Consider the following 26,999-nt stretch of genomic DNA (forward strand, 5'->3'; position numbering starts at 1 on the left):
TGAGTGTGTATTAACAATTCCTGTAATAGTGTTGATAGTAATAGTACTATTTGACTCACTTAGTAGTGCTCTTTGTATGCATGTAGGTGTGTCTGTGTCTGTGTGTTGATATCACGCATACTGAGTACTGTACAATTGTGTGAAACTGTGTGCATGTGTGCATGTGTGCACATGTGCAGGTGTGCACGTGTGCACGTGTGCATGTGTGCACCTGTGCATGTGTGCATGTGTGCATGTGTGCATGTGTGCACCTGTGCAGGTGTGCACCTGTGCATGTGTGCATGTGTGCATGTGTGCAGGTGTGCACGTGTGCACGTGTGCAGGTGTGCAGGTGTGCATGTGTGCATGTGTGCATGTGTGCATGTGTGCACGTGTGCACGTGTGCATGTGTGCACCTGTGCATGTGTGCAGGTGAGCATGTGTGCACCTGTGCATGTGTGCATCGCTGGTAATGTGCAGATATTGTAAACTGTGTTTCCTGTTTCCTTCCCACAGGTTCTGTTGCTGCTCTGGTGTAATGTAGCAGGGAACCTGAGTCAGGTGCCGTGGGTACTGATAATGATGACATCAGTGTAATGGCACAGGAAGGTATGCCAGGGTCTGCCATTGGTCAGCCGATTGACAGTACACAGCTGTCGACCCCATCAATGCGCACAGTTATCCTGCCAATACACCCCTTGTCACCACTGTCCCTAGGTGATGGACAGCATACAGTGGGCATTGACCAGGGTAATGTGGTATCTGTGGCACATGCCTCCCCACACAGCAGCCATGGGCATGGCCCAGAGATGGTACCACACAGACAGATGTCCAGGGGTTCTCGTGGGAGCATCCATGGGCGTACTGTCCCTGTCAGATGTGCCCACAGAGGTCTTACAACCTCAGCTATGTTTCGGACTGTCATGCAGGCACAGTCACGTATGGAACGGTACACCAGACAGGGTCTGAGGGAGCTGGCAGCATGTCGCACAGCCATGACTGACAGTATGCGTGACATTGCGGCTGCCATCCGTGATTTCACCGATGTCATAGACAGACGTTGTGGGGACATATTAGACCGGTTCCACAACTACATGTCCATGAGCCAGGGTGATGGTGGGCGGTTGAGGCGTCGACGCGTGGCGTATGCCAGCAACAGCAGCAGCTGGCAGTCGGCGCGACGACAACAGGGCGCGCCGCCCCTGTAGTGCCAGCAGCAGCCCCAGCAATGCTGGGTCTGTGCTGTCATCAGACCGCCCCAGGAGACCAAGTGGCTCTGGCCAGGCCCGACAGGGATCTGTGTCCAGTCAACGAACACCTGCTTCTGATGACAGTACCCAGTCTGGGTTGGTACCGGATACGGTCCGTAGCACCCTGCAAGGCACAGGTACCGTGTCCATGGCCAGAGACACTGATCTGTATGACCTGGCAGGTACAGTCTGTGGCTGTCCACAAACACCAGTATATGGCAGCCATGAGGTGGAACTGTGTGCATCCATACACACATGCAAATTGACAACACCTAGGGCTACCGCATGCACACACTGCATCAACATTGCCCCACCTTCTACTGCTGTCCCTCACCAACACACATACACATACATGTCAATTGGTGGTATGGGTGGCTGACTCAGGCATACCAAGTTCACACCCTGTGCATATGATGAAACTGTGCCACCTCCTGCAATCTGTAACAACTGTGCAGGTACAGGTTAACATGTTGCTGATGCACAGGGTGACCACATAGATGTGTAGTAATAGTATCATGTTGTTAACAGTACTGTGTGCTGAATTAATTGTGGGTATATCACAGCATGCCTGATGCAGTAAGTGTGTGATTGTCATGTCCTGTTGTCTACACCCATGGTAAGTACCATAGTGTATCATCTGCACATGTTGGCATACTGGTGGTAATGATGTCAACAGAAGGCTACATACATATGTAGCACAGGGGATAGGGTAATGAATGTAGTAATACACAATGATGGACATGTAAATTGCAAGTGGCATGTTGCTTACACTAGACTCTGCAATGCAGATGTTTGAGGATGTTGATATGTGTGCAGTACTACACGACCGGTACAGGACACACAGGAGCACCCTAGCACTGCATGCTCACATCTCATACCATGCTAGACAGCCCCAACACACATAACTAACTGTCACAGGAGGGAGAGTCCCCATATATGTCAGGGATACTGTGGTGGCAGGCCAGGGAGCATACATCCTACTAAGTATGGAACCACTGAGTGAAGGCTCAGTGTCTATTTGACATGTGTATTACTGCAGGTATGAGCACATGGGTTTCTATCCAGTTATTGTACATCCTGACAGTACATGCATGTTCTGTACACTTGCGTGCACTGAGACTGGACCCTAGCCATCTGACCCGTGTATTTCCATGTACATGTGCATAGTGCCTGCATATTTGCAGTGTTACCTACTGGAACTGGTACAGCTTGTTTGTTGTACAATGGACTACATGGAGCCCTGTTTACTGTATCTTTGTTTGCATGCATGTTTGCGTGCAATTACCCTGGAATACTGATCACACCTGCAATGCATAGTTATAGAGCTTCTGTGGACTCCTAGTGCCATCTGCATAGCCTACTATATGTATGTCCATGTCCCACTTGACAGGTTGTCACTGTTTGTCCTGTTCACATGTACATTGCCTGTGACACAGTGCATATGACCTGCCTGGCATGTGTCCATGTGAGCAGTCATATATGCTACTGCTAACTAATCACAGGCACTACACCTTCACACATTCATCTTCTGTTGAACTACCTGCTTTGCTAGGGACAGCCTGCACCTGTCACCCCTGGCCTTTCAGATATTGGCAAAGGCTCTTGCTACCCCCATAGTGCCTATGTTAGGCAGGGCTCAAATGACAAACCCACCTTCATAGGTATCACAAGGGATAAGACACTAAGAGCAATGCTACCCAATGCCAGATGTCTAAACCTCCAGATGCATGCACCCAAAACACTCCTTGGCATGGAAAACATCGATATCTGTGCAGTAACAGATGCCTGGTTCAGGGCTACTGAGAGCACACCAGCACTACCGGGTGTAACCCGGTTGATTTCTTTCTTACAGTCACCAAGGCCATTGCAGAGGGGAAGGTGGTTCACACAGCCTACCTGGACCTTGCAAACGCCTTTGCAACAATACCCCACTTGCGCATTCTAGGGAAGCTCACCAGCTTAAATATAAGCCCCTATGTCACTAGATGGATTGCACAGTGGCCAAGAACAGAACCCACATGGTTAGCATTGCTGGAGCCATGCCAGACCCCATAACAGTTACGGGTTGTGTCCCACAAGGCTCAGTCCTGGGACCCTCTTGTTTGGTATATATTTATTGGAGGTACAGGCCAACACGGATGGACTGTGGCTGTCCAAATATGCAGATGACTGCAAACTGGCCACCATAATCGACTCTCCAGCTGACACAAGCATCTTCCAAAGGGGCATCATAGCAACAGACAACTTGTGCCAGAGCCATGGCCGTCTGCTGAACAGTGTTTAGAAGGGGAATGTGCATCCTGTAGTCTGTTCACCTAGTTGCCAAAAGGGACATTGTCCTCACACACACTAACCCCCCTCAGCCAAAAACACACACTTGCCAATTGCAGGATTCAAACCCCTATCTGACTGTTATGACACTTGAGACGGACGCATTAGCAGAGCACGCTATTTGCATTACTGGGGTTTTCTTCCCCTGCTATACTTATAGAGTGCTGACATCATCAGTGTTTAGAAAAGGGAATGGGCATCCTGTAGTCTGTTCACCTAGTTGCCAAAAGGGACATTTTCCTCACACACTAACCCCCCTCAGACAAACACACACACTTGCCATTCACAGGATTCAAACCCCTACCTAACTATGTTATGACACTTGAGACGGACGCATTAGCAGAGTGCGCTATTCGCATTATTGGGAGTTTTTTTTTCTCCTGCTGTACTTATAGGGTGCTGACATCATCGGTGTTTAGAAAGGGAATGTGCATCTTGTAGTGTCTTATCCTATTTGCCAAAAGGGACATTTCCCTCACACACACAAACCCCCCTCAGACAAACACACACACTTGCCATTCGCAGGATTCAAACCCCTACCTAACTATGTTATGACACTTGAGACAGATGCATCAGCAGAGCGTGCTATTCGCATTACTGGGAGGTTTCTTTTCTCCTGCTGTACTTATAGGGTGCTGACATCATCGGTGTTTAGAAAGGGAATGTGCATCCTGTAGTGTCTTTTCCTATTTGCCAAAAGGGACATTTCCCTCACACAGACTTACACACACACCAACCCCACTCACACACACACACTCTGAGCATTTGCAGGATTTGAAACTCCTACCTAATTATGTTATGACACTTGAGACGGACGCATTAGCAGAGCGCGCTATTCGGATTACTGGGAAGTTTCTTTTCTCCTGCTGTACTTATAGGGTGCTGACATCATCTGTGTTTAGAAAGGGGAATGTGCATCCTGTGGGGAGGCAGACACCAAGCACACTATGGCTAAGCTGTCATTCCCTAGGGCAAACAGCCTAGTGTTGACCTCTGCACCATTATATTTAATTGTCAAATGCACATTATTTGTTGCTGATAGACTATTTGCATATCTTTATTGCCATAGCATTCCCTGTTTGTATGAACAACTTCTGCATCTGTGGAAAATGTTTGCATATGGGAGGGATCCACTATATCACGTATGTCTCTGTAGTCATTTAACTGTGTGCACTGGGCAGACTGCTGTAATGTGGTTGGTTCCTGGCATAACACATAACAATACCAGATATGTGTGTCCAACTGCTAAACCGAGATTTGGCCTAAGTGTGTGAGCATGCCCAGTTCAGCCTTCCCATGGCATGTTGTCAAAGTGTGTGAGCATGCCCAGTGTGAGCATTCCATATGTTGGTCTCTGCAGCCCACCACATTTGTGGATGTGTGTGAACTTCAACAACTATCACCCGTTTATGGTTGTGGGTTGTGTGTCATGTTGTGTAGTTACTGTACAACTGCTTTGTGTGTGAACACAACAGGATTATACTGTGCCTGCAGTGTTTGCATGGGATACTTTGCATACAGTTGTCAACATCCTTTCACACTGACCTAACACTGTAGTACTGTATAGTGTACTGGTAGTACTTTGACTGTGGTGGACAGTATCCTGGGCTTTACTGCTATCACTGCTTTACATTTCGATAGTGGGCACAACAGCCTGGTTGGGGCCAGTTGTGTACATCTGACCATGTTGCATTCTGTTCAGATATGAACTACTTACACCAGGCTTGTCCAACATTGTTAGTGTATTCCACAACATAGGTGTACAATTGCAAACACTAGCGATGTGCCCTAGTCCATGTCTAATGCAAGTTGGAGAGTGTGTTTGTCCTTCAACACACATTGTAAGAGGAGTTTGCCATGACATATGTCATGGTTAGTATACTGTGCCTCTGTCTACCTGTGACATGACAGTGATACCCAGGATAAACCTACCATCTCCGTCCACCCATCAGGATTCCTATTGAGGAAGATTGATAAGTGACTCTATGGGTAGCCTGTGCTGAGGGTTCACTCATGGGTGGGAGTGGCTTCTGTGTTATGGATCACACAGTACAGCTTGTCCTATGTAAGTCAGTGCTGGGGTTCAGGTCTCTCATGTGCATAGCTCACTGCCATTCAGATTGTACAAGGTGCAGCATGTTTATTGATGCCAGCAACACAGGCAACACATGGCATCTGTGCAGGCTGTTTGATACTCCTGATGAGGTACTGTTGGGGACTTTACAGTTGATGGAGGTGTCTGCTGAGGTACATCCCACAGGGGCTATTGTAGTCAATTGTACCACTGATGCAGGATGACTGCAGAGCCACAATGACCTCCCCTTATGTAGATCTGACAGCCTTCATGATTAGGTGGGTATATGGTATGTTTCTGTAAACACTACAGCACATGTTTGTTCAATGCAGGATATCTATCACCCTGTGTCCCCAGGTCTCTCATTACATGTTAACTACATAATGGGTTAACACCTATGTGGTAATTGGTGGGCACTTACTGTATATCCATGGGGGTTGACTATACATGTTTCTGCACTTAGCTTGCTGACATGGCTATGGCACCAGTTGTCTGTTTCTATGTGGCCCTTTTGTGGGATGCATGTGTCAGCTGGTGGATCATATGTGGTGAGCAGTTTGTAGCCCTCTGCAAAGATGTTAGGACACAGTCGTTCCATGTTTGCCTGTACCTATGGGACATATATACCAGACGAGGGAGATACCAGGACAAAGCCTTGTGGGAGGCCAGTTATATCTGGTTTGTAGTCTGACATGGCTGAAGCATGTCTGACCATGTCTGTTCTGTCCTTGGTCTGGTTTGCAACCCCTCTACTGACATGTGGGTTTATATTTAAGCTGGTGAGCCTATCTATACTGAACATGTAGGGTATTGTATAGAAGCCTTTGCAAGGTCCAGATACACTGTGTGGAGCACATTGCCCTCATCAATGACCTTAATGACTGTTTCAATTGAGTCAAACATGGTTAGGGGCAGGATCTGCACTTGAGAAGCCACACTGGGTTGGGTCCGGTGTCAGTAGGTCCCCAACATCCTTATGTCTGTGGTACATGCTGATCCTTTCCATAGCTGTGCAAACTGAGCTTCTCAGGATTCTGGGGTAGTACTGTTCAGTATCCATTCAGGCAACACCTTTGTTGAGAAGGACCACTGTTGTTGTACACTGCTCTTTGGGTACATATTCTGTGGTAAGGCTGACATTGAGCAGTAGTGTGGTTTGGCATTCCATTCATCTTAGAGTCCATGTTGCACTAAGCCCAGGACACCATCTCATACCATTGCTGCTGTGTGTTTTGCTTTGGAGATGTTGTCTGTTACCTCAGCATCTGCAATGTCAGGGGCCAGCAGTCTGCTGGGATAGATATTCTGCATTCGTGGGGGTTTGCACTGCACCTGTCAGGATGTATGTTGGCAATATGTGTGTGTGTTTGTGGTATTTGTGTGATTCAGGGCATATCTGTGAATTCCCAACATGGCTCCTACCATCAGTTGTGTAAGCCTTGGGATTATCCTTAGTGTCCTGTACAATTTGTATCTACATAGGTTCATAGGTTCATACTAGGCTATCCACCCTGGGCATTTGTTAGCCTAGCCAGAGTGTGTGTGGCTTTTGAGACCCCTTGCTATGTGGATATTATGGCCATTTATGATTTGCTTTGCTGTGCCTCTGTCTGGACATGACACAGTGAAGACCCCACTGTAACTCTACAATCATCCATCCACTTGGCAAGATTCCTGTTGAACAGTGTCAGTGAGGGGCTCTGCCTAACATGGAGTGGGATTCTGGTCCAGGGTGTGGGGAGCCTCTGGATTATGTATCTGTCCCACCGGCACATCCTATTTCATTATTTGTTGAGGTTGACATCTCTCACTCTCGCAGCTCCAATGGATATGTGTTTTCTGGGGTGGAGCATGTCCATTACTCCTGTGTTGGGCATGGCCTCCTACAACAGGCATGCAATGCCTCTGTGTGGGCAGTATGTGACTGGATTCAGCTGGGGTGTCTACAGCCAGGCAGCATATGACATATATTTGAGACACTTTATCCTCTTGGTGAGGTACCTTTGAGGTCTTTCTAACTGCTGCAGGTGTCAGGTAAGGTAGATCCCATATGAGGCATTGTACTAGATTATGGGTGTGATTAGAGAAAAGTATAGGGGCACAGTGACCTCTGTTGCCGTAGATGTGACTCCTTTCCTGATATGGTGTCAAATGTAGACAGTCTTCCTAGCCACATTGGCAATGTGGGTGTCACATAACAGGTTACTGTCCACTTGTGTCCCTAGGTCCCTGGTTACTCCTTCCATACATAATGGTTTACCACCTATGTGGTAATTCGTGGTACCTTGTTTGGTATTTGGTGGGACATTCATACTGTCCAGTGTCTTCAGGACAGTTTGGGGGGGTTATTGTGTGTGAGAGTGCGGTCTGTAGCATGCTACAGACTGCACAGCAGTCTTGCCTACAGTTAGTTGCACATGGGTGAACTCCACTGCCTTGTGCATTGTCAGTTACCTGGACGTATGGGTGTCTGTGCTGCCTATGAATACTCACCCTCCTTTTATGTTTTGTTCCAGGTTTTGGGGCCATGACACATGGTACGTGGTATAACCTGGTAGTGCTGGTGTGCTGTCAGGAGCCTTGCAGCAGGTTTCTGTCACTGCACAGACATCGATGTTCTCTATTCTGGGGATGGCCTCGGGAGCATGCATATTGGGGTGTACACATCTGGCATTGGTCAGCATTTCCCTTATGTTTCTTCCCACTTATGTTTTTTAGGGTGGTGGGTCAGTCTTTTCAGCCTTGCCTACAAAAGGCTCTACGGAGGTGGCAAAGGCCTTATCCAATATTCAGACGCCCAGGGGTAACAGGTGCAGGCCATCCCAAGGACAGCTGCATGGCTTGTCAAGCATGACATCCCAAGCAGACAGACATTGGATCCCCTTGGAATGACACCAGTAAGTGTGCTACTTGCTATGACTGATCATTCCGTGTTTGTACTGTGGCATTATTCTTGGTAAGGGTAGGATGCTGCGAATGGTGAGTGTCATACCGGCCTGGACTACATAATCGGATAGCTCATCTGTGTCTCTTTACATGTAGTCTAGGGCAGTACATCTCAGGTCATTCACACCAGCATGGACTATGACTGCATCATATTTCTACTTGCTTTGGAGTGACCTACATATTTCTGTTATGTGGCATATTGTGGCAGCCTACAGGCAGCTTACTGTACCCTTTCCCTTGTTCAGTCTGGTGTGCGGGACAGCAGTGTGTCTGACTATGGAGTCACCTATTACAACTGTATCAGGCATGTTGTTTCTCCTTCTGGCCTGTGACTGTTTGGCACACCAGCTTTGTGTGCTATGTGTTGCATGTGCTATGTTTGGAGGCTGTTTCATTGGGTGTCTGCTTTAGAGGCCTCTGTTGGTGTGCTGTGTTTGTGATTTCTGCCTCCGGGAATGTATTTCTGTGTTTATGTGTTTGGTTTGCAGTTGTGATAGGTCTATGTGGGTATGTGTTTGTGGTGTGTGTGGTTACCTTCTCCTACTGACTTGTTTTGGGAGTACTGAGTTGAGGGAGCTCAGCCTCCAGTTTGGATGGATGGTTGCATCTCTCACATATATTTGTATTTCTTGGGTGGAGTTGGGGGTTGTCTGTGTACTTGGGGCAGGTGTAACATTGCCTTAGGATTCACAGATTCCACTTGTTGTGGCTGGCCTTAGTGGATTGCATGTGTGGACAGATTTTATTGCCATACTACTGATCAGTAATTACTTCATTGTTCATGTTTGCTCTATCATGTAGTAGCTTCCTCATTCTCTTGCATGTTTTGGTTATGGCTGGTGTCCACCATGCCAGATTTAGGCACTGTGTCTTGTTTTAATTTAGGATTGCATAATCCAAGCATTCCTGGCAGTGTTCATGGAATGGCTGTATTACAGGTTCTGAGGTGAGGCCCATATTTTGCACCTGCACGGGACCTTTAATGGATTCCACATCAGTTTGGAGGTGTGCAAATATTGCTTAGCACATGTTTTCCACTGTGGTTTTCCGGCCAGGGACTGTGGTCAGGATTTGTATATCCAGTGTGATTACTATATGGTCTGGTTTTACCAGTGAGCAATACACTTCTCATCTTGACATCCCGGACCCATGTTGCTCATTATCACATCCAGTATGCTTACCCCTCTTGTGGGGTTGGTACGTTGTTCCTGGGCCTTTTGGTTTGTGGATTCGATGAACTTTTGTCCTACACTGTTGCAGCTGGTATAATGCTCCCAGTCTATATGTCTGGGTATTTGCAGTCGCCCAATATAATGTGGTTTGGAGGACTTGATATATTCATGTATTCCAGCATACGCGGCATGCAGTTCCTGGTGTTGGGCCAGTAGTCTGTAGCAGGCTATAAACTGGGGGGCAGTTTTAGCCACTGTTACTTGAGCATGGCTAGTCCATGCTGCTTTTTGTGGTGGTACCAACATGTGGGGTGTGGTTATCCTTGACAATTCTTGCTAGTCACCCTCCTTTTGTAGCTTGTTCCAAGTTTTGAGGCTGTACAGCACAGTATGAGGTGTAACCTGGTAGTGTTAGGGTGCTGTTGTGAGCCTTGCCTCAGTTTTCTGTTACAGCACAGTTATCAACATTCTCCATACTGGGTGAGCTTAGACTGCATGCATCTTGCTGTTTCAACTTATCCCTTATCTTATTCTTATCCCTTCTGGTACCTATGGAGATAGGTTTGTGTTTTGAGCCTTACCTATTCAGGGCACACTGTGTGTGACAACAGCCTTTGCCAGTATCCATACGGCCTGCACTGATAGGTGCACGCCAGTCCTAGCAGGTGGTGCATCATGTCATGCTCAGCATGTCATCCCAGACTGGCACACATTGGGTCCCCTTTGAGTAACTGCGATACTTCAGTCAATTGTTGCACTTGATCATCTCGTTGTGATGTTGTGGCATGCTGCTTGTTGAGGGTAGGATGTTAGTCAGGGTCGTCAAGTGTGCATATGGTACTTGGTGTTACATTACTTAACACATAGCATTCATGCCTCAGGTGGTGCTGTAGGGCTGCCTCTGTCAGATGCGCATATTACACTTCCCTGTACATGTTTGAGAGCAGGTTGTGTCACGTTAGGCATCCCTGTTACTATATGAGTGAGTCAGAGAGGGGTATCATTCCCAAGGTTCCTACTGAGCCAATGTATGTGCTATGCGTTGCCTCTTTGCCAAGGCCAGGGCATACTGGGCACGCCTCCTTCTGCCTACTGGGGCAGGCTCAGGTTGTTCCTCCTCTGTGTCACGCTGTGCCTGTGGTGGCCTTGGCAATGCTGGTCCTGCTGCAGCTGTTTTCACAAGATCATATTATGTTGCATAGCACATACCATGACAATTTGGGTACATGTAGTTGGTGTGTACTGCAAGGCTCCACCAGATGTGTCCAGACACCGGAACCGTGACTTGAGCAGCCCAAACACGTGCTCTATTACATTACGTGTTTGTGCGTGTGCCTCATTATGGCATTCCTGTTCAGGTGTGTGTGCGTTTCTGATGGGTGTCATCAGCCACGGCTCCAGTGCATACCCTGCATCCCCCACTAGGTGTCCGTGCGGGATGTCCCCATTGGCAAATGTCTGGTACAGCTGCGTCAAATGCCAGATGTGGGAATCGTGGTAGCTCCCAGGACAGCCAGCACACACATTCATTATTATGCCCTGGGCATCACACACGACCTGGCAGTTGATGGAAGGGAAGCCCTTGCGGTTGATGTATGCCCTACCCTGCTCACCGGCTGGTGCTTTGATGCGTATGTGCGTGCAGTCTATTGCACCCACTGCCTCAGGGTATTCCGCTATTTGCTGGAAGAGACGCATGTTGCTGGCCAATACCTCACGGGCATTGGGGAAGTATACATGATCACCGACATGTGCTGACATGGCATCCAGGAACTGGTGCAGTACCCTGGAAGCTGATGCCTGTGATATCCCCATCATATCGCCAGTTGGTCTCTGGAAGGTACCTGTTGCTAGTATTCTTAGGCCAACACATACCTTGGTTTCCACTGGGATGGGTTCCCCTCTGTTGGTTCTGTGTGTGAGGTGTGGCCTGCACAGCTCCACTATTTGCTGCAGGAGGTCTCTGTCCACTCTATAGCGCTCTACTATCTCCAGCTCATGTAACCCGTGGTAGGTGACCCTGGGCCTGTACACTCTTCTCCGTCTCCTCACTGTGGGTTGTCTGGCACCATCTGCATTGTCACCACCCTCAGCAAGTCGCCTATGTCTCATTATGACAGCTATGGCAGCCCCTAACATTTCTGCTCTGAGTTCAGCTTTTTCAGTTTTCACTTCTGATAACTTAACTCCTGTCTTGCAGTGTCTCTTGAGAGAAACATTCTGCACTGCTGTTTGCAGAGTTTTAAGTGCTGGGCTGGCCTAGTATTCTGCCTGTGTAATTGCCTGCATCTAATTGTTTTCACCTGCTAGCTCCAGCAGTATTCCCTGCTAACTTCCTACTACATCTGTTGCTTCCTTTTTCCTTTCTGTTTCCTCAGGGTGGAGCCGTGTGCAAACCAGCAGAAACACGCTCACAGTGGCTTACACGCACGCACACATACTTACACAGTTCAGAATCTGCTTATTCAGTTTTAAACGCGTGCACGCCCGCGCACACGGCGTTAAACATCTCCCAACATGCTCCCACATGCTGAGTCTGCCTTACACGCGCGCACACTGCCTTACACGCGCGCACACTGCCTTACTCACGCTTCGTGGCGCGCACACATGCGCATACACGTCCAGCAAGAAACTTTGGTGTAGGCAACAGTGTACACCTTCCATTTCTTGACTTTCTCATGTTTACTTAGTGGCACACCTCTTTCCTTGATATCTGTCTGACATCTGTCATGTAACTCTAACCTCCAATGAACTGCATCTCTTTCTACCATTCCCCCCTGTGATGTCACCTATCTCCTACTCTGTTCCTCCCCCGTATGTAACTCTTACACTACTCAGAATGTGCTCATTTGCTATGTGACAGTGGAATTCAGTATCCTTACACTCATTTGCATCAGATTGCCTACTAATGCTTAGTTACATCTCTTAGACTCAGCTTCCCCCCTTAGCAACCACTACACAGTGGCCATGTTGGTTTTGCTCTGCTGGTCCCTCCATTGACATTCCATGTATTGCATAAAACCTACATTTGTAGGTTTAAAACCTTCGTTTTTATGTTCTATGCAGCGCAGCCCGTTTGCGCGGGGCTGCGCTGGGTTTAAACATCGGCAATCGCCGAAAAAAAAAATTATATTTTTAATATATTTGCATGGGGTCACCTTGCCAATGGCCACATATTTGGCCATTGGCATGCTGCCTATCACATATGCACCCTTTATTTGGAGCTGACATGGCTCCATTGCCGTGTTTGCAGAAACGTACTCAGTTGTCAACTGAGTACATTTCTGCAGCTAAAACGGCTCTTACACAAGCTGTTTTGGGCCTCCTGGATCGCTAATCAGACTCATTTGCATGCTATTCGGCTGCAAGTGAGTTGATTAGCTTATCCACGTCCACTCCGTGTAAGAGCCGTTTTAGCTTGACTCTTACACGGACTTTGGGCTGTTCCTGGATCGCGAAGGCTGCATGGAGTCTTACACTACTCTTAGACTCCGTGCAAGCCTTCGTGAATCCGGCCCATATATTTCTATGTGTGATTCTTGTCTGACTTTTTATATTGGTAAAATGAATAGGAAATTAAAAGAAAGGATTTGTGATTGTTATCGGAAACAGAAAGAAAGCAAGATAGCAATGCAATGTATCAACATATAATTGATACAAATGAGACACATTGTTTTAAATTTATGGTACTTTAACAAGTGCCCCTTAATTTAAGGGGAGGCAATCTGGTATCTAAAATGGAATATTTAGAGTATCAATGGATAAATAGACTGAAGGCTGATAAAAGACCTGGATTAAATGTTAAGAATAACATGAAGCCGTTATTAAAGATGAGACATTTTAGATAACTGTTATTCTGTTTTATTAGATAGTTGCGGATGTTTTAAATGATTAATTGTTTAATTGGTGAATGCTGATTTTTATTCATTGTATCACAGCTTCAAGAAGCACTTGCGAAAGCATGGATGCTTTTTGCTTTATATGAATAAATTATTTTCTGTGCCGTTCCTTGGGACTTTCAAGCACCTTCATGAAATCTACTCCCTTTTGTTTACTTTAGAACTTAAAATAGTGGATTGCAAGACTTTTTGGAATCTTGAGACTAACAATAGAAACAGATATCTGTAGTCATTTGTAAATGAATATAATTTGTACTAAGGAGAAAAACACATACACATACATACATATACATTCATCTGTGCTATGAAATGCAGGGGCAATTTCTGAGTCCTAAAGTACAGACTGTCTAGTTAGAATGAGAAATGTGAATGAAAATCTTTAAACTGCAACAGGAAACTGTATCATGTTTTTTAGTACAATAGAACATCTTTGGGAGAGTAGATGACTAGCTAGAAGAACCTGGGTTCTGTTCCTGTACACTACTTCAGTTGTTTTTTTTTTCTGTACCCATACAGGAATAAGGCAGCCATCCTCCTGTTCTGCCTATCCCTTATCTCCTATTGCCTCTGTAGGGGTCCACAGGCTGGTGGAGTCCATTAGTGAGCTGCAAGGAGAGAGAAACAAACTGACAGATGAGCTTGTGAACCTGAAAGAAGAGATGGAGAGCTGTGAAAAAGAAAAGCAACAGCTGATGGGGAGCTTTGAGCAGCAGGTAAAGAAATCACTGTTTTACTTCTGTGCCTTTCTGTCTGTTCTCTGAATGCTATGTTCTGTGGCTGAGTTTATGTTTTGAAAGTTGACATTTGGAGTTAGGCCAACAAAGAACATCTAGATATGCTTTTTGAAATTACTTCAGATACTTTTATAAAGCTATGTGGAATGACGACTTTACAAGTTCTGACTCTGTCATATTGCTTAATGTGCCTGTTGCAGAAATTATATCCAGAAATCAAATGCGTATATTATGGTCAATACTAGCGATAACAAGGAAAGTGGTTATGAAAAAGTGGAAATCAAAGCACACTCTCACATTTAGCAGTGAATTTGTTTATTTAGCCAAACGTGTTTGTGATAGAGACATTTCCACTATAAAACTCAGGAAAAAAATCTGACACATAAGCAAATTGCTTGGGAGAAATTTAAATCTTATATTGGAGAAATATTGTATGATTTCCTTAACATGAATGCATTGTTATGGACATTGTATATAGTTTATTATATTTGTTTGTACATAGTTTGTTTGATCTTTGACTTTTTAAAAAATAAAAACATATCTGAGTAAAAAAAGAAAGAATATATAGAATATGACATATTTAGTAATAGACGTCTTAGCTGGTGTTCATAAAGAAAGCTGAACTGCATAGTTCAGCTCAGGTGTGTGCTACTCTGCATGAATCCACAAAAGCCATTGTTACTTAGTGTACAGTCCATATATGTTCATAGGTTCATACGTTCATAGGTAGGTACAAGGCTATCTGCCCGAAGGCATTTATAAGCCTAGCCGGAATGTGTTTGCTTTCACCGCCCCCTTAGATTAGCTCCCTGTGCCTCTGTCCAGCAGAGCCATTGAAGTGATCCCTGGAGTAAACTTTCTGTTTCCCATCCACTCGTCAAGGTTTCTTTTGAAGAGGGTTAGTGAGGAGCTCTGCCTAATGTAGATTGGAATCTTGTTTCAGAGCATGGGGAGTCTCTGGGACAGGAATCTATCCCTCCAGCATGTCCTATTTATTGTTGTGGTGAGGTTTAGATCCCTGGAGCATGTGGCTCGAGGGGATATGGTTTTCTTTAGGTGGAGCATGTCCATCAATTCTGGGTTGGACATGGCCTTGTATGTCAGGCAGAGATCACCTCTGAGTAAGCGGTATGCAACCGAGTACAGCTGGAGTTTCTTCAGTCGAGCTGCATAGGTTATCTGCTTGAGGCCAGTGATCCTCTTGGTGAGGTACTTTTGTGGTCTTTCCAGTTGTTGCAGGTGTCTTGTAAGGTATATCCCAAATGGTGCATTCTACTTTATGATGAGTCTGATGAGTGATGCATAGAGGGGCCCAATGACCTCTTTCGATCTGGATGCAAACCCTTTTGTGATTAGGTGGGCCACACAGAAGGATTTTCTAACCACTTTGGCAATGTGATTATCAAAGGAGAGGTTACTATCTACTTGGGTCTCCAGATCCCTTATTACATCTTCCATATTTGGGGGCTACCACCTATGTGGTGGTTTGTGGGTACTTTGTTTTTTCCAAAGGGGATGACTATGCACTTTTTGGCATTTAGCTTGAGGCCATGGTTTTGACACCATGTATCTGTCTCAGTGAGACCCTTTTGGAGGATGTCTGTATCAGCTGGAAAGTCAATTATATCCCCTAGTTTGCAGTGGTCTGCGAACTTGGTCAGCCATAGTCCTACTGTGCTTGCCTGTACCTCTGAGAAGTATATGCCGAACAGGAGGGGTCCTAGGACTGAGCCCTGAGGAACACCACTTGTAACCGGTTTAGGGTCACACCTAGCTCTCGCAACTCTTACCATGTGGGTTCTGTCCGTGAGCCAGTTGGCAACCCATCTCGTGATGTAGGGGTTTATGTTAAGGCTGGTGAGCTTGTCTATAATACCTGAGTGGGGAATGGTGTTGAAGGCCTTAGCAAGGTCTAGGTAGGCTGTGTGGACCACCTTTCCCTCATCTATAGCCTTGGTAACTGTCTCAAAGAAGTCCACCAGATTTAGGAGGCATGATCTGCTCTTAACAAAGCCGAACTGGGTAGGGTCCAGTGTTTAGAGGTTCCCAATGTCTCTGTTAATGAGATCCATGATGATGTGCTCAATAGCTTTGCAGACCAAGCTAGTCAGGCTTATAGGGCGATAGTTCCCGAGGTCTGTTGTGGCTCCACCTTTGTGGAGCGGAATAACCATTGCTGTGCGCCACTCTGTGGGCACGTAGCCTGTGGAGAGTCTGAGTTTAAACAGTGTATTTAGGTGAGGGGTTAGTTTATCTTTGAGCTCGTGTAGGACGCAGCCTGGGACACCGTCCAGTTCCACTGATGCTGTGTTTTTGGCTTTGGAGAGGGCTGTTTTAACCTGAGTGTCTGTGATTTCAGGGGCACTACATTCTTTTGGTATAGTTATGGGCCCTTTTGGGGGTGAGAGGGGGGGTGAAGTTTGCACTGAACCTGTCTGCTAGGATGTTGGCTATATCGGTCAGTTCAATGTATTTTGTGCCATTCTACACAAACTCCGAGCATATCTGAGAAGTGCCACTTAGATTCTTGACATAGCTAAAGAATGCCTTGTGGTTATCTTTGGAGTCCATGGCAATTCTTCTTTCGAAGCTAGCCTTGGCTGATTTTATGAGGGAACGTAGTTTCTTGCTGATACTGATCAGGGATGTCTTCCCTTCTTGGGATTTTACTCTTTTCTGTACTAGTTTTCTCTTTCTATTGTATAGCTTGTTTATGGCAGGGGTCCACCAGACTGGTTTCCTTTTCTTGGAGGAGTGAGTCTTGGTTTTGTTTGGGATAGCATGATCCATGCATTCTTGTAGGTGCCCGTAGAGTGCATTAATAAAGGATTTTGCAGCTTGGACAGCATTATCTTTTAGCATGGGGGCTTTGAAACTTCCCACCTTGGTCTTAAGTAACGTGAAGTTTGCTTTTGAAAAGTTTTTTATTGTGGTTTCTTTGACCGGGGGTGGTGGCGGAATGTGGATATCCAGAGTGATTAGTTTATGGTCAGATCTAACCAGTGAAGGGTTGACCTCCGGTGTGGAACACCAGTCGCCCATGTTGGTGATGACCAGGTCCAGTATGTTGTCATCTTTGATGGGGGTGTTAACCAGTTGATCCAGGGCGTTTGAGTTTATAACTTCTAGGAAATGTTGGGCAAGGGAGTTTGTACTTGAGTAGTTCTCCCAGTTAATGTTTGGGTAATTGAAATCACCCAATATCAGGGTGTTTGGTAGGACCTTTATGTTTCCCAGTGTTTTCAGGAATGTGTAGTGGGGGTCCTGGGACATGGTGGGTGATCTGTAGCAAGCTATAATTTGAATAACAGTTTTGCCCATTGTTAGTTGCACGTGGATGATCTCTGAAGCATCGTGTTGTGCCACTAACCTTGAGGTATGGGTATCCTTGATGAATATGGATACTCCCCTGCCTTTTGTATTTCGGTCTGGGTTTTGTGGACGAAATGTATGGTATGAGTTCTAGCCTGGTAGTGCCGGGGTGCTCTCTGGAGCCTTAAACCAGGTTTCTGTTACTGCACATATATCGGTTTTCTCCATACTGAGGAGTGTCTCATGTGTGTGCATTTTGAGGTTTAGACTTCTGGCATTGAGTAGCATTACCCTCTGTTTTTTGTTACTTGTGCTATTTACGGTGGTGGGTTTGTCTTTTGAGCCTTGCCTAAAAAAGGCACTATGGGGGTGGCAAGAGCCTTGGCCAGTATTCAAAAGCCTAAGGGTGACAGGTGCAAGCCGTCTCTAGTGAATTATAGTAATTTAAATGTTATTATTTATATTCATTTATTTGTAGTGAAGTATATGTATTGCTAGTGGGGAGTATGCGTCTTTAAATTACTAACAAGGGGAATGATGTCATTGTTTTTTTAATTACTTATATGGGCTTTTTACTTTATGTACTTGTCTGATAAAGTTCTTACATTTGGTTTGGACGAAAGCGTTTACTGTACTGTGTTTGTTTATAAGCCTACCAGAATTCTTGGATAAACTTTTGGATGAACCTTGCCTCAAGTTTTTTTTTTGAGCAGTTTTATATTTTGATTTTGTAAAAATGAACAACAAATTAAAAAAAACGATATATATATATATATATATATATATATATATATGGTATACCTTTATTTCGTCGTAAGGAAGTTGTACAATGCACCAAAGTGTGAAAGTACAACCTCCAGACCTGACAAATATCGACTGCCACTGTTGCAAATCCAAATGAGCAAATGTACATTGGCATTCACTCATTTGAATTTGGCATTCCAGGTGCAGATCGCACTGTAGCAGGGATCGGGAAATGAACCCTTTCCCTTATTGTAGGGCAATCTCGGAGTTTGTATATTAAAGTAGCGGGGGTGTGGATCACAGCCCCCCACATGGGGGTGCAGGGGGTCTTGCCCCCTGCATAACGATGTTTGGAGACATTCGGAAATGTCTCCTGACATTTACTGTTGTGCTGCAGTTTGAAAATAGTTGAATCTGGTTTTCCAGATTACCATTTTCGACATTTTTTTTTGCGACATGTTGTGTTTCGGCATTTAAAGTTGCACAATAGTGCAATCGTACAAATGTCTTTCTAACAAATGAAGGTATGCCATATGAACAAATTTCAGTCCTGATACTTTAATGTGAATGGTATGATTTATCAAGCTCACTGTTTCATACCCTTCCTGAACACAGATATAAATGCATGTAAATCACTATCTGTAGTTCACTCATCTCAAACACATGCACAATGATTACCCTCCAAATTTGCAACCATCCTGTCACATGCCTAACATAATAATAACATCCCAGTGCCCATCCATTCGTGTATGTATTTTATTGAAATAGTCCCTTCTTAGAAGGGCTGCCTCCTGAATTAATGGTTTCACATTGCAGTATTTCACAGAGCTCCACAGTGACCTCATTGTCTGTTGTTCACATTCTTCTGTGAGTCATGTCATCAGGAGAGGTCTGAGGTACCATTTTTCTGTCAGTGATGCCCAATTATTCTTGTCCTCCATTGGGGAGCATAACATAACTTCTGATTCCATAGATGACAGCTTGAATATCATCCTTCTATTGATGAGGAATAGCTGCTTGAGGTTCAGCCTGTCAAAATAGTGGTTCTAACATTCTTGAAAATATATGACTTTTCACAAGTCCTTATGTCTTCCTGTATTTATATATAGAAAAAGCCAAATGGAGTTTTTGTTTTGTGTATTAGACCAGTATATGGTCACTGCTGATCTCCTATACCTAAAGAACTAGTGGGCAGCAGGTATTTAAACCTGTTGTTTCCATTTCAGTGACATTACTCACATGAAATATCTTAACCAATCAGAGAACATTTACTACGATGGCTGTCCTTTATCTAGGGCTTTCAGATGTCAAGGTTGGCTACTTCCATGTGTTGGTTTGCAAATATGTACAATAAATCATCTTAGGTTAAGAACGAGGTTTTTTTAGAATTTCACAACTGGTAATTGGTTTTCACAAAAAATGGCAGGTGAATGGGATAAACTTCCAGACAATTTTAAAATTAGATTGCACATACCATTCAGTGATTGTTGCTTTGAATCATAAAGGCAGGCTAGATAGATCAAATTTATTGATTCCTGCTCATTTATTGTCTTGGCTTCCTTACATTTTTAAACAGCAGGCATTGTGTTACATAATGCACAAATTGTTCCTGAATGCTACTTCTTGTATTTTTCACATTTTATATACTAGCATGTTCCTTGTTTGGCATGTCTTTTGGCTTATCCTGGTTAGGGGTCACCACAGCGGATCACCGGTCTGCTCATGACTGGCAGTGGAGTTTTACGGTGCCGAGTTGCCAGCCCGAACCCCAACCTTCACAGAAGGCACTCACATACCTACCTGCATGTCTTTGAAATTCAACTGACCATGGGTAGAGCATGCAGACTCCGCACAAAAGGCACTCTAGCTGAGAATCGAACCGAAGAGCCTCTTGCTGTGAGGCGACAATGCTAACCACTGCACCACTACTGTGTCTTCTATATTTTATGCACCTGTTTTATTTACTTATCTGTTCTTTTTATGGATAGACAGAGCTACTTCTTTAATTCTGTTCATGAAATTCTTCATGTGTGTTAGTGAGGGCAAAACAGATTTAATCTTAAAAAATATGAACACTAGTATTGTTTGATATTATCATTATTACTATTCTTATAGCCTAGAATTATGTGTGGTCTGGTAATTAATTTTAAATACTTTAATTGATATATTTCATGTGTATTGTGTATTTTCATTGTATAGCATAAATAAATGTTTATCATAAATAGCAGTAAATAAATCATTTCCCCATTGCTAACCCACTATCATATTTCCAGGTATGTTTGTAACCTTTTGAACCTCCCACCCACAGTTCCACCACTGACTCCAACTGACCTCTGAACTTTCTTCCTACTCTTGTGTAGACGTTCATGGAAAGGGCTTTATGGCTTTCTCAAGTGTCTAGTAGACATTCTCTGCATGATAGGGGTAAGAGGATGTAATGGATGAAGCTTCTAGGGGGGCATTATGTAACATAGGCAACTGATAAGTCAATAGCCCTTGCAGCTATGGTGTGCAGTATGGGTAGCCAGTTGGACAGTGTGGGCCCTTCTTTGTGGACACATTTGTGCGACCCTGGAGTTGGTATATATAGTTAGGGGGTATGGGGGTGCAGCCCCCCACATTGGGGGGTGTGGGGGCAAAACCCCCCACCTAGTTTCTGTCAAAAGAAGAAAATATCACAAAAAGTACAGATTATGAACGAAAATAGGTGGGGGACTTCACCCCCCACACCCTCCTTAACTATATATACCAACTCCAGGGTCGCACAACCTTGGGGAGGGGGACGACTCCCTGTTGTTTGCCTTGAATAGTGGTTGTCGATCAAATGAACATTCGACCAAATGAGTTTAGATCAAATGAACTTTTGATCAAATTAAGGTAACCCATATATATATATATATATATATATATATATATATATATATATATATATATATATATATATATATATGGGTCTACTATGTTAGACCGACAGTCCACAACCCTGACACCCACAACACCGACACCACAAGAACGAAACTGCAAAAACACGAAAGTTCACATGCCTGACAAACCACACTACCAACAGTTAACAAAACAAAACATTTGCTGTTCCACACAACACACACACATAATCAACACAAGCACACCAACAACCTAAAAACCTACACTACACCTTACACACAACTATCTATGCACTAACCTTAACCCAAACCCTAACCCTTAGGTCCGTCACTATTGCACACTTACCTTACCCGCACCCGAACCCTAACTCACTTAATCCGCCCCTAACCCTCAAGTCCCTCACCATCGCACACTTACCTTACCCGCACCCTAACCCTAACTCACTTAATCCACCCCTAACCCTCAAGTCCCTCACTATCGCATACTTACCTTACCCGTACCCTAACCCTAAATCTCTCACCATCGCACATACACCTTACACGCACCCTAACCCTAAATCCCTCACTATCGCACACACATCTTACACGCACCCTAACCCTAAATCCCTCACTATCGCACACTTACCTAGTCACGCTCACACATTTCCCATGTTGGTGTTTTCACTGTCAGGATTCCGAGTTGTTGGTGAACTGCTCCGTTGGTCTTCTGGCGTAGGTAATGTCAGTGTCGATCTTCTGAGCTTTCGTTCTAACGTAGGGAACCCATATATATATATATATATATATATATATATATATATATATATATATATATATATATATATGTGTGTGTGTGTGTGTGTGTGTATATATATATATATATATATATATATATATATATATTTATTTATATATTCACACACACACACACACACACACACACACACACATATATATATATATATATATATATATATATATATATATATATATTAGATTAGCAATGAAAAATATGTATGTCTAGAGACAGAATCCATTCTGTATATTTGTATGCAAAAGAAAAGTATTTGTGTTGAACTGTGTCTACTTTTATATCTGTGACTGCCTTTGGGCTTGCATTGTGACTATAAAGGGTCCTCTAACCAATTCAACTACCCAGTCATAAATATCAACAAATAAGTAAATAAATGAAGTACAATAAAGACAACAAATGTATATCAGAAATGTTCTTTGTGTGATTTTTAAAGAAATAAGACAAACTGGTGTTTGTTTGGAATGCTGCTTGAGAAGAACAAGTGGGTGTGTCCACACACTCATTGATACATGAAACAGTAAACACACATGCAGTTGGTCTTAGCTACATTTAAACTGCTGTGTTTGCCTGACCTACCAAACTACAAAACTACTAACCTACCACAGCCACTCATGAGTTTGATTATTCTGCAAAATTTGAACCAAAATGTTGAAGACAAATAAAACTCTGGTAAACCACATTTAATTTGGCAAGCAATCTTACAAAAAAAAAAGCTTCACCGATTTCTGGCTGTGATGTTTCTCCAACAGACTACTAATCAATAAAAATGTAATGTCATGCTATTTTACACAGCACAGAAATTAACAAGCCTACCATCCCTGCTCATTAAAAACACCCAGCATAATGTCACTGAATACAAGTATCTGAGTCTCACAGTAGACTCATTACTTTGTGAGAAGATTTAATTACAAAATGTCGTCGGATTCTTATCTGGCTGGAGCACACAAACAGCGCAAAGATAAAGACAGGCCTCCGAGGTCCAAAACGGATGACATTTCTTTACTAGACCCAGTTGCCGGTTCGTCGGTCGTCAGTGAGGTGCTTTCGCAGCCCCTGTCGTCCACCACTTTTGAACCACTCGCCTGTACCGACTCCCATGAGGAGCCGATGGGGCCTTCTGTATTTCAAGGGACCGGACCTTCGGATAATGCTCCCTCAGATGGGTCCGGAGCCGCTGTGCAGGCACCGGCTTCTGAGGGGGTTTCAGGCCTACACAGCTTCATGTTAAAATGGCTTCAATGTTACAGTCAAAGACAAAGACAAAGGCTCCGGCAAAGACAAAGAGACAAGCACAGGCCTCTTCAGTTCAAGGCCCTAAACCTCAGGGACAGATGCTTAAAATGGCCGAAGACCTGTTAACTATGATCAGGGGTTCCCATCCCCCTCCTGCCAAAAGGCCTAGGCAAGAGCCAGATTATGATTCATCAGATCAGTTTTCAATTTCTTCTGCTTCTTCCTCTCAGCAGGACTATTCCTTCCCTCCTTATGAGGATTCTGATGCTGAAGAATCCCTTCCTTCAGCTTCCCCTCCTGAAGATATTTCTTTTGGGGAAACCTTGCATGAAATGAGAGAGCATTTCCATTGGGAATTGCAGGAATACTCTGAATCCAAGAGAAGGCTTAGAGATTTTCTTCTTCTTCCCCAGCATAGGCCCCTGGCTATCCCTCCTGTCTTGGACATTGTGGATGATGTTTTTACAGAGTCTACTCTCTCTCCTGATTCCTTTCCTCCTGCTCCTGTCAAACTGGATAGGTATTATAGGGTTCCGGATTCTCACAAATTCCTTTTTAAAAATCCTTCAGCTGATCCAGAAACTATTTCGCAGGGCCCTAAGGGTGTTAAAGCGGCCTCTGCTAAGAACCCTATTCCCTCTGACAGGGAATCCAGAGCCTTGGAAAGATGGGGCAAAAAAGTCTATACATCCGCTACTTTGTCTATTAGAGCTTTGAATTGTCAATTTCATATGTTGAAATACCAGCAGTACCTTTTGTCTGTGTTGAAACAAAAGATGTCAGCTGTTTCTGGTTGTACACAAAATAAGGAACTACAGGATTTATTGTATGCTATTGAGCAGGTGGGTAAACATACCCTGCACTGTGGTTTTGATTCTTTGGAGGCTTCTTGCAGGGCTGCAGCTACTGCCGCAGTTATTAGAAGGCATGCTTGGTTAAGGGAGCAAAGTTTGCCAGATCAGGTTAAGGCAAAACTGTTGGATGCCCCTCTGCAGCACAATGTTTTGTTTGGGGCCAAAGCCGAGGAGGTATTAAAGAAAATGGAAGACAAGGCCATATCTATGCAGACGGTTAAAGATTTTCTACAGGTGCAACCTCCTAGGTTTAGCAGGAACTGGCCAGCTAAGCCTTGGTCCTTTCTGACCTCGGACAGACCCCAGAGAGGCAGATACAGGCATTCCAGAGGTAGAGGACAGGCACAGACCTCTTTCAGACCCAGGCAGTGGAGTGCTCCCTCTCCCAAGGATGGAGAAGATAGGTCACAACCTTACAGGAAACAGTCTTTATGACTCTCCCTTATTAGCTCCAGGGGCTCCTCTCCTGGAAGTGCCTTTTGGAGGAAAAATTTTTATTTCCATCACAATTGGAGCCACGTAACCCAAGACAAATGGGTTCTGGACATAGTTTTAAGAGGTTACAAGTTTCATTTCCATACCTTGCCAAAACCAAACGGATGGCCAGACCTGCCAAAGCATCAATGGGCAGAGGCTCAGAAGCAAGTTCAGTCCCTCATGGCTATGAGGGCCATAGTATTGGTACCAAACACAGAAATAGGGCAAGGTTTTTATTCAAGACTTTTCCTGGTTCCCAGGAAGGAAAACACATGGAGACCAATCCTGGACCTTTCCATACTAAACACCTTTCTGGACATACCAAAATTCAAAATGCTCACTCTGCAGCAGCTGCTGCCTATGCTGAGCAAGAACGCTTGGATGGTGACTTTGGACTTGAAAGAAGCTTACCTACATATTCCTATAAGGCAGGAATGCAGAAGGTACCTCAGATTCAAAGCAGGCTCAAAACATTACCAGTTCTCTGCACTGCCCTTTGGCTTATCTACTGCGCCCAGGGTCTTTACCAAGTGCCTGGCTCCAGTAATGGTATTTTGCAGACAGAAAGGAATTCAAATATATCCTTATCTGGATGATTGTCTTATTCAAGCGGACAACAAGGAGACTTTATGTCAGCATCTCGTTTTTGTGCAGCATCTTCTCAGGTGTCTAGGGTTTACAGTGAACCTAAAGAAATCAAACCTGGTACCCACTCAACAGATTACTTTCCTGGGTGCTCTTTTGAGCACTACAACCCAGATGGCTTACTTGACACCAGACAAAAAAGTGCAACTGGCTTCCTCTTTCAAAAACCTGGCTGCAAAGAGTCAGCTAACTGCAAGAAAAATTCTGCAGGCTTTGGGTTACATGGCATCCTGCATTCTGCTAATACCATATGCAAGACTGCATATGAGGAAAATACAGTGGTACCTCAAGAGTGTATGGTCTCAGCATTGTCACAGTTTGGAAACAGTGATCACAATTCTGCCTTGCCTCCAGCGGGAATTTCTTTGGTGGGCCGAGGCCTGTCTCCAGAACAAGGGAAAGCCTTTCTGTCCCACTCCAGCCAATCAAGTGATGACGCCGGATGCTTGGACTATGCATGGGGAGCCCACATGCAAGGAAAATGTCTTCAGGGTGCCTGGACAGAGGACCAAATGCACCTGCACATAAATTTGAAGGAAATGCTAGCTGTACAGAATGCTCTGACAGCTTTCAAGGATCTCATTCTACCAAGACAATTACTGATAAAGACAGACAACACTACAGTGATGTGGTACATAAACAAGCAGGGAGGCTCCCACTCTTACCCCCTGTGCAGACTGGCCATGACTCTGTGGAACACAGCACTGGCCTCCAAGGTGGATTTACAAGCACAATTTCTGCCAGGAAAAGACAACTCTCTGGCAGACAGTCTAAGCAGAAATCCCTCAGATCCACACGAATGGATGTTGGATGTTCAGGTATTCAGGATGGTAACAGAGGCATGGGGGTGCCTGGACATAGATCTCTTTGCATCTCCCCTAAACCACCGACATCAAACGTTCTGCACGAGGACCTACCACGAACAGGCATGGAAAGTGGATGCTCTTTCATTCAGTTGGAAAAACCTCTGAGTGTGTGCTTTTCCCCCATTGCCTTCTACCAAGGGTACTTCTGAAGATCAAACAGGACAAACCAAATATGATTCTTCTGGCTTCCAACTGGCCTCGACAATTCTGGTATTCAATCCTGATGAACTTGGCTCAGGGTCCGCCCTGGATTCTACCACAAATTCCACATCTACTGTCTCAACAAGATGGCCAGATCCTGCACAGTCATGTCAAAACACTGAATCTAGCAGCCTGGCGGATCCAGGGGCTATAAGCAATTCTACCCTTACCAAACAGGTAATGGATGTAATTCTTGAGGCTAGAAGGCCCAGCACCAGGAAATCTTATGCAGGAAAATGGAAAAGATTTTGCATCTGGAATCAGGCCCAGGGTTTTGATACTACAGTTCCAAACATCCCTCTGATTTTACAATACCTAACAGAGATGTTGCATAAGGGCCTATCTTTTTCATCTATCAAAATACATGCCTCGGCTATTTCTGCACAATACAATATGGATCCCCCTCTTTTTTCTCATCAGTTACTTAAACAGTATCTCAGGGGGGCAAAGAATATTAGGCCCCCTAGAAGTGCTCCAGTTCCCACTTGGGATCTCAACAATGTTTTGGAAAAACTTACTCTGCCCCCTTTTGAGCCTGCGGCTACCACAGATTTAAAGTTTTTATCTTGGAAAACTGCTCTTCTTTTAGTAATAACCTGTGCCAGAA

General features: G+C 44.6%; 1 protein-coding gene across 1 annotated transcript in view; it reads left to right on the forward strand.

Moving 5' to 3' along the window:
- LOC122797784 (kinesin-like protein KIFC3) overlaps positions 1-26,999 on the forward strand; it is a gene marked incomplete at its 5' end in the record, with an annotated part of 595,169 nt that overhangs the window by 52,337 nt on the left and 515,833 nt on the right. The window contains one exon of the mRNA XM_044066305.1: positions 14,168-14,364. Within this exon, the coding sequence (XP_043922240.1) occupies positions 14,168-14,364 (197 nt within the window). The remainder of the gene's footprint in view (positions 1-14,167; positions 14,365-26,999) is intronic.

Source organism: Protopterus annectens, chromosome 3.part1 (genome assembly GCF_019279795.1).
Source record: "Protopterus annectens isolate FY-2018-M chromosome 3.part1, PAN1.0, whole genome shotgun sequence".
NCBI classification, from domain to species: domain Eukaryota; kingdom Metazoa; phylum Chordata; order Ceratodontiformes; family Protopteridae; genus Protopterus; species Protopterus annectens.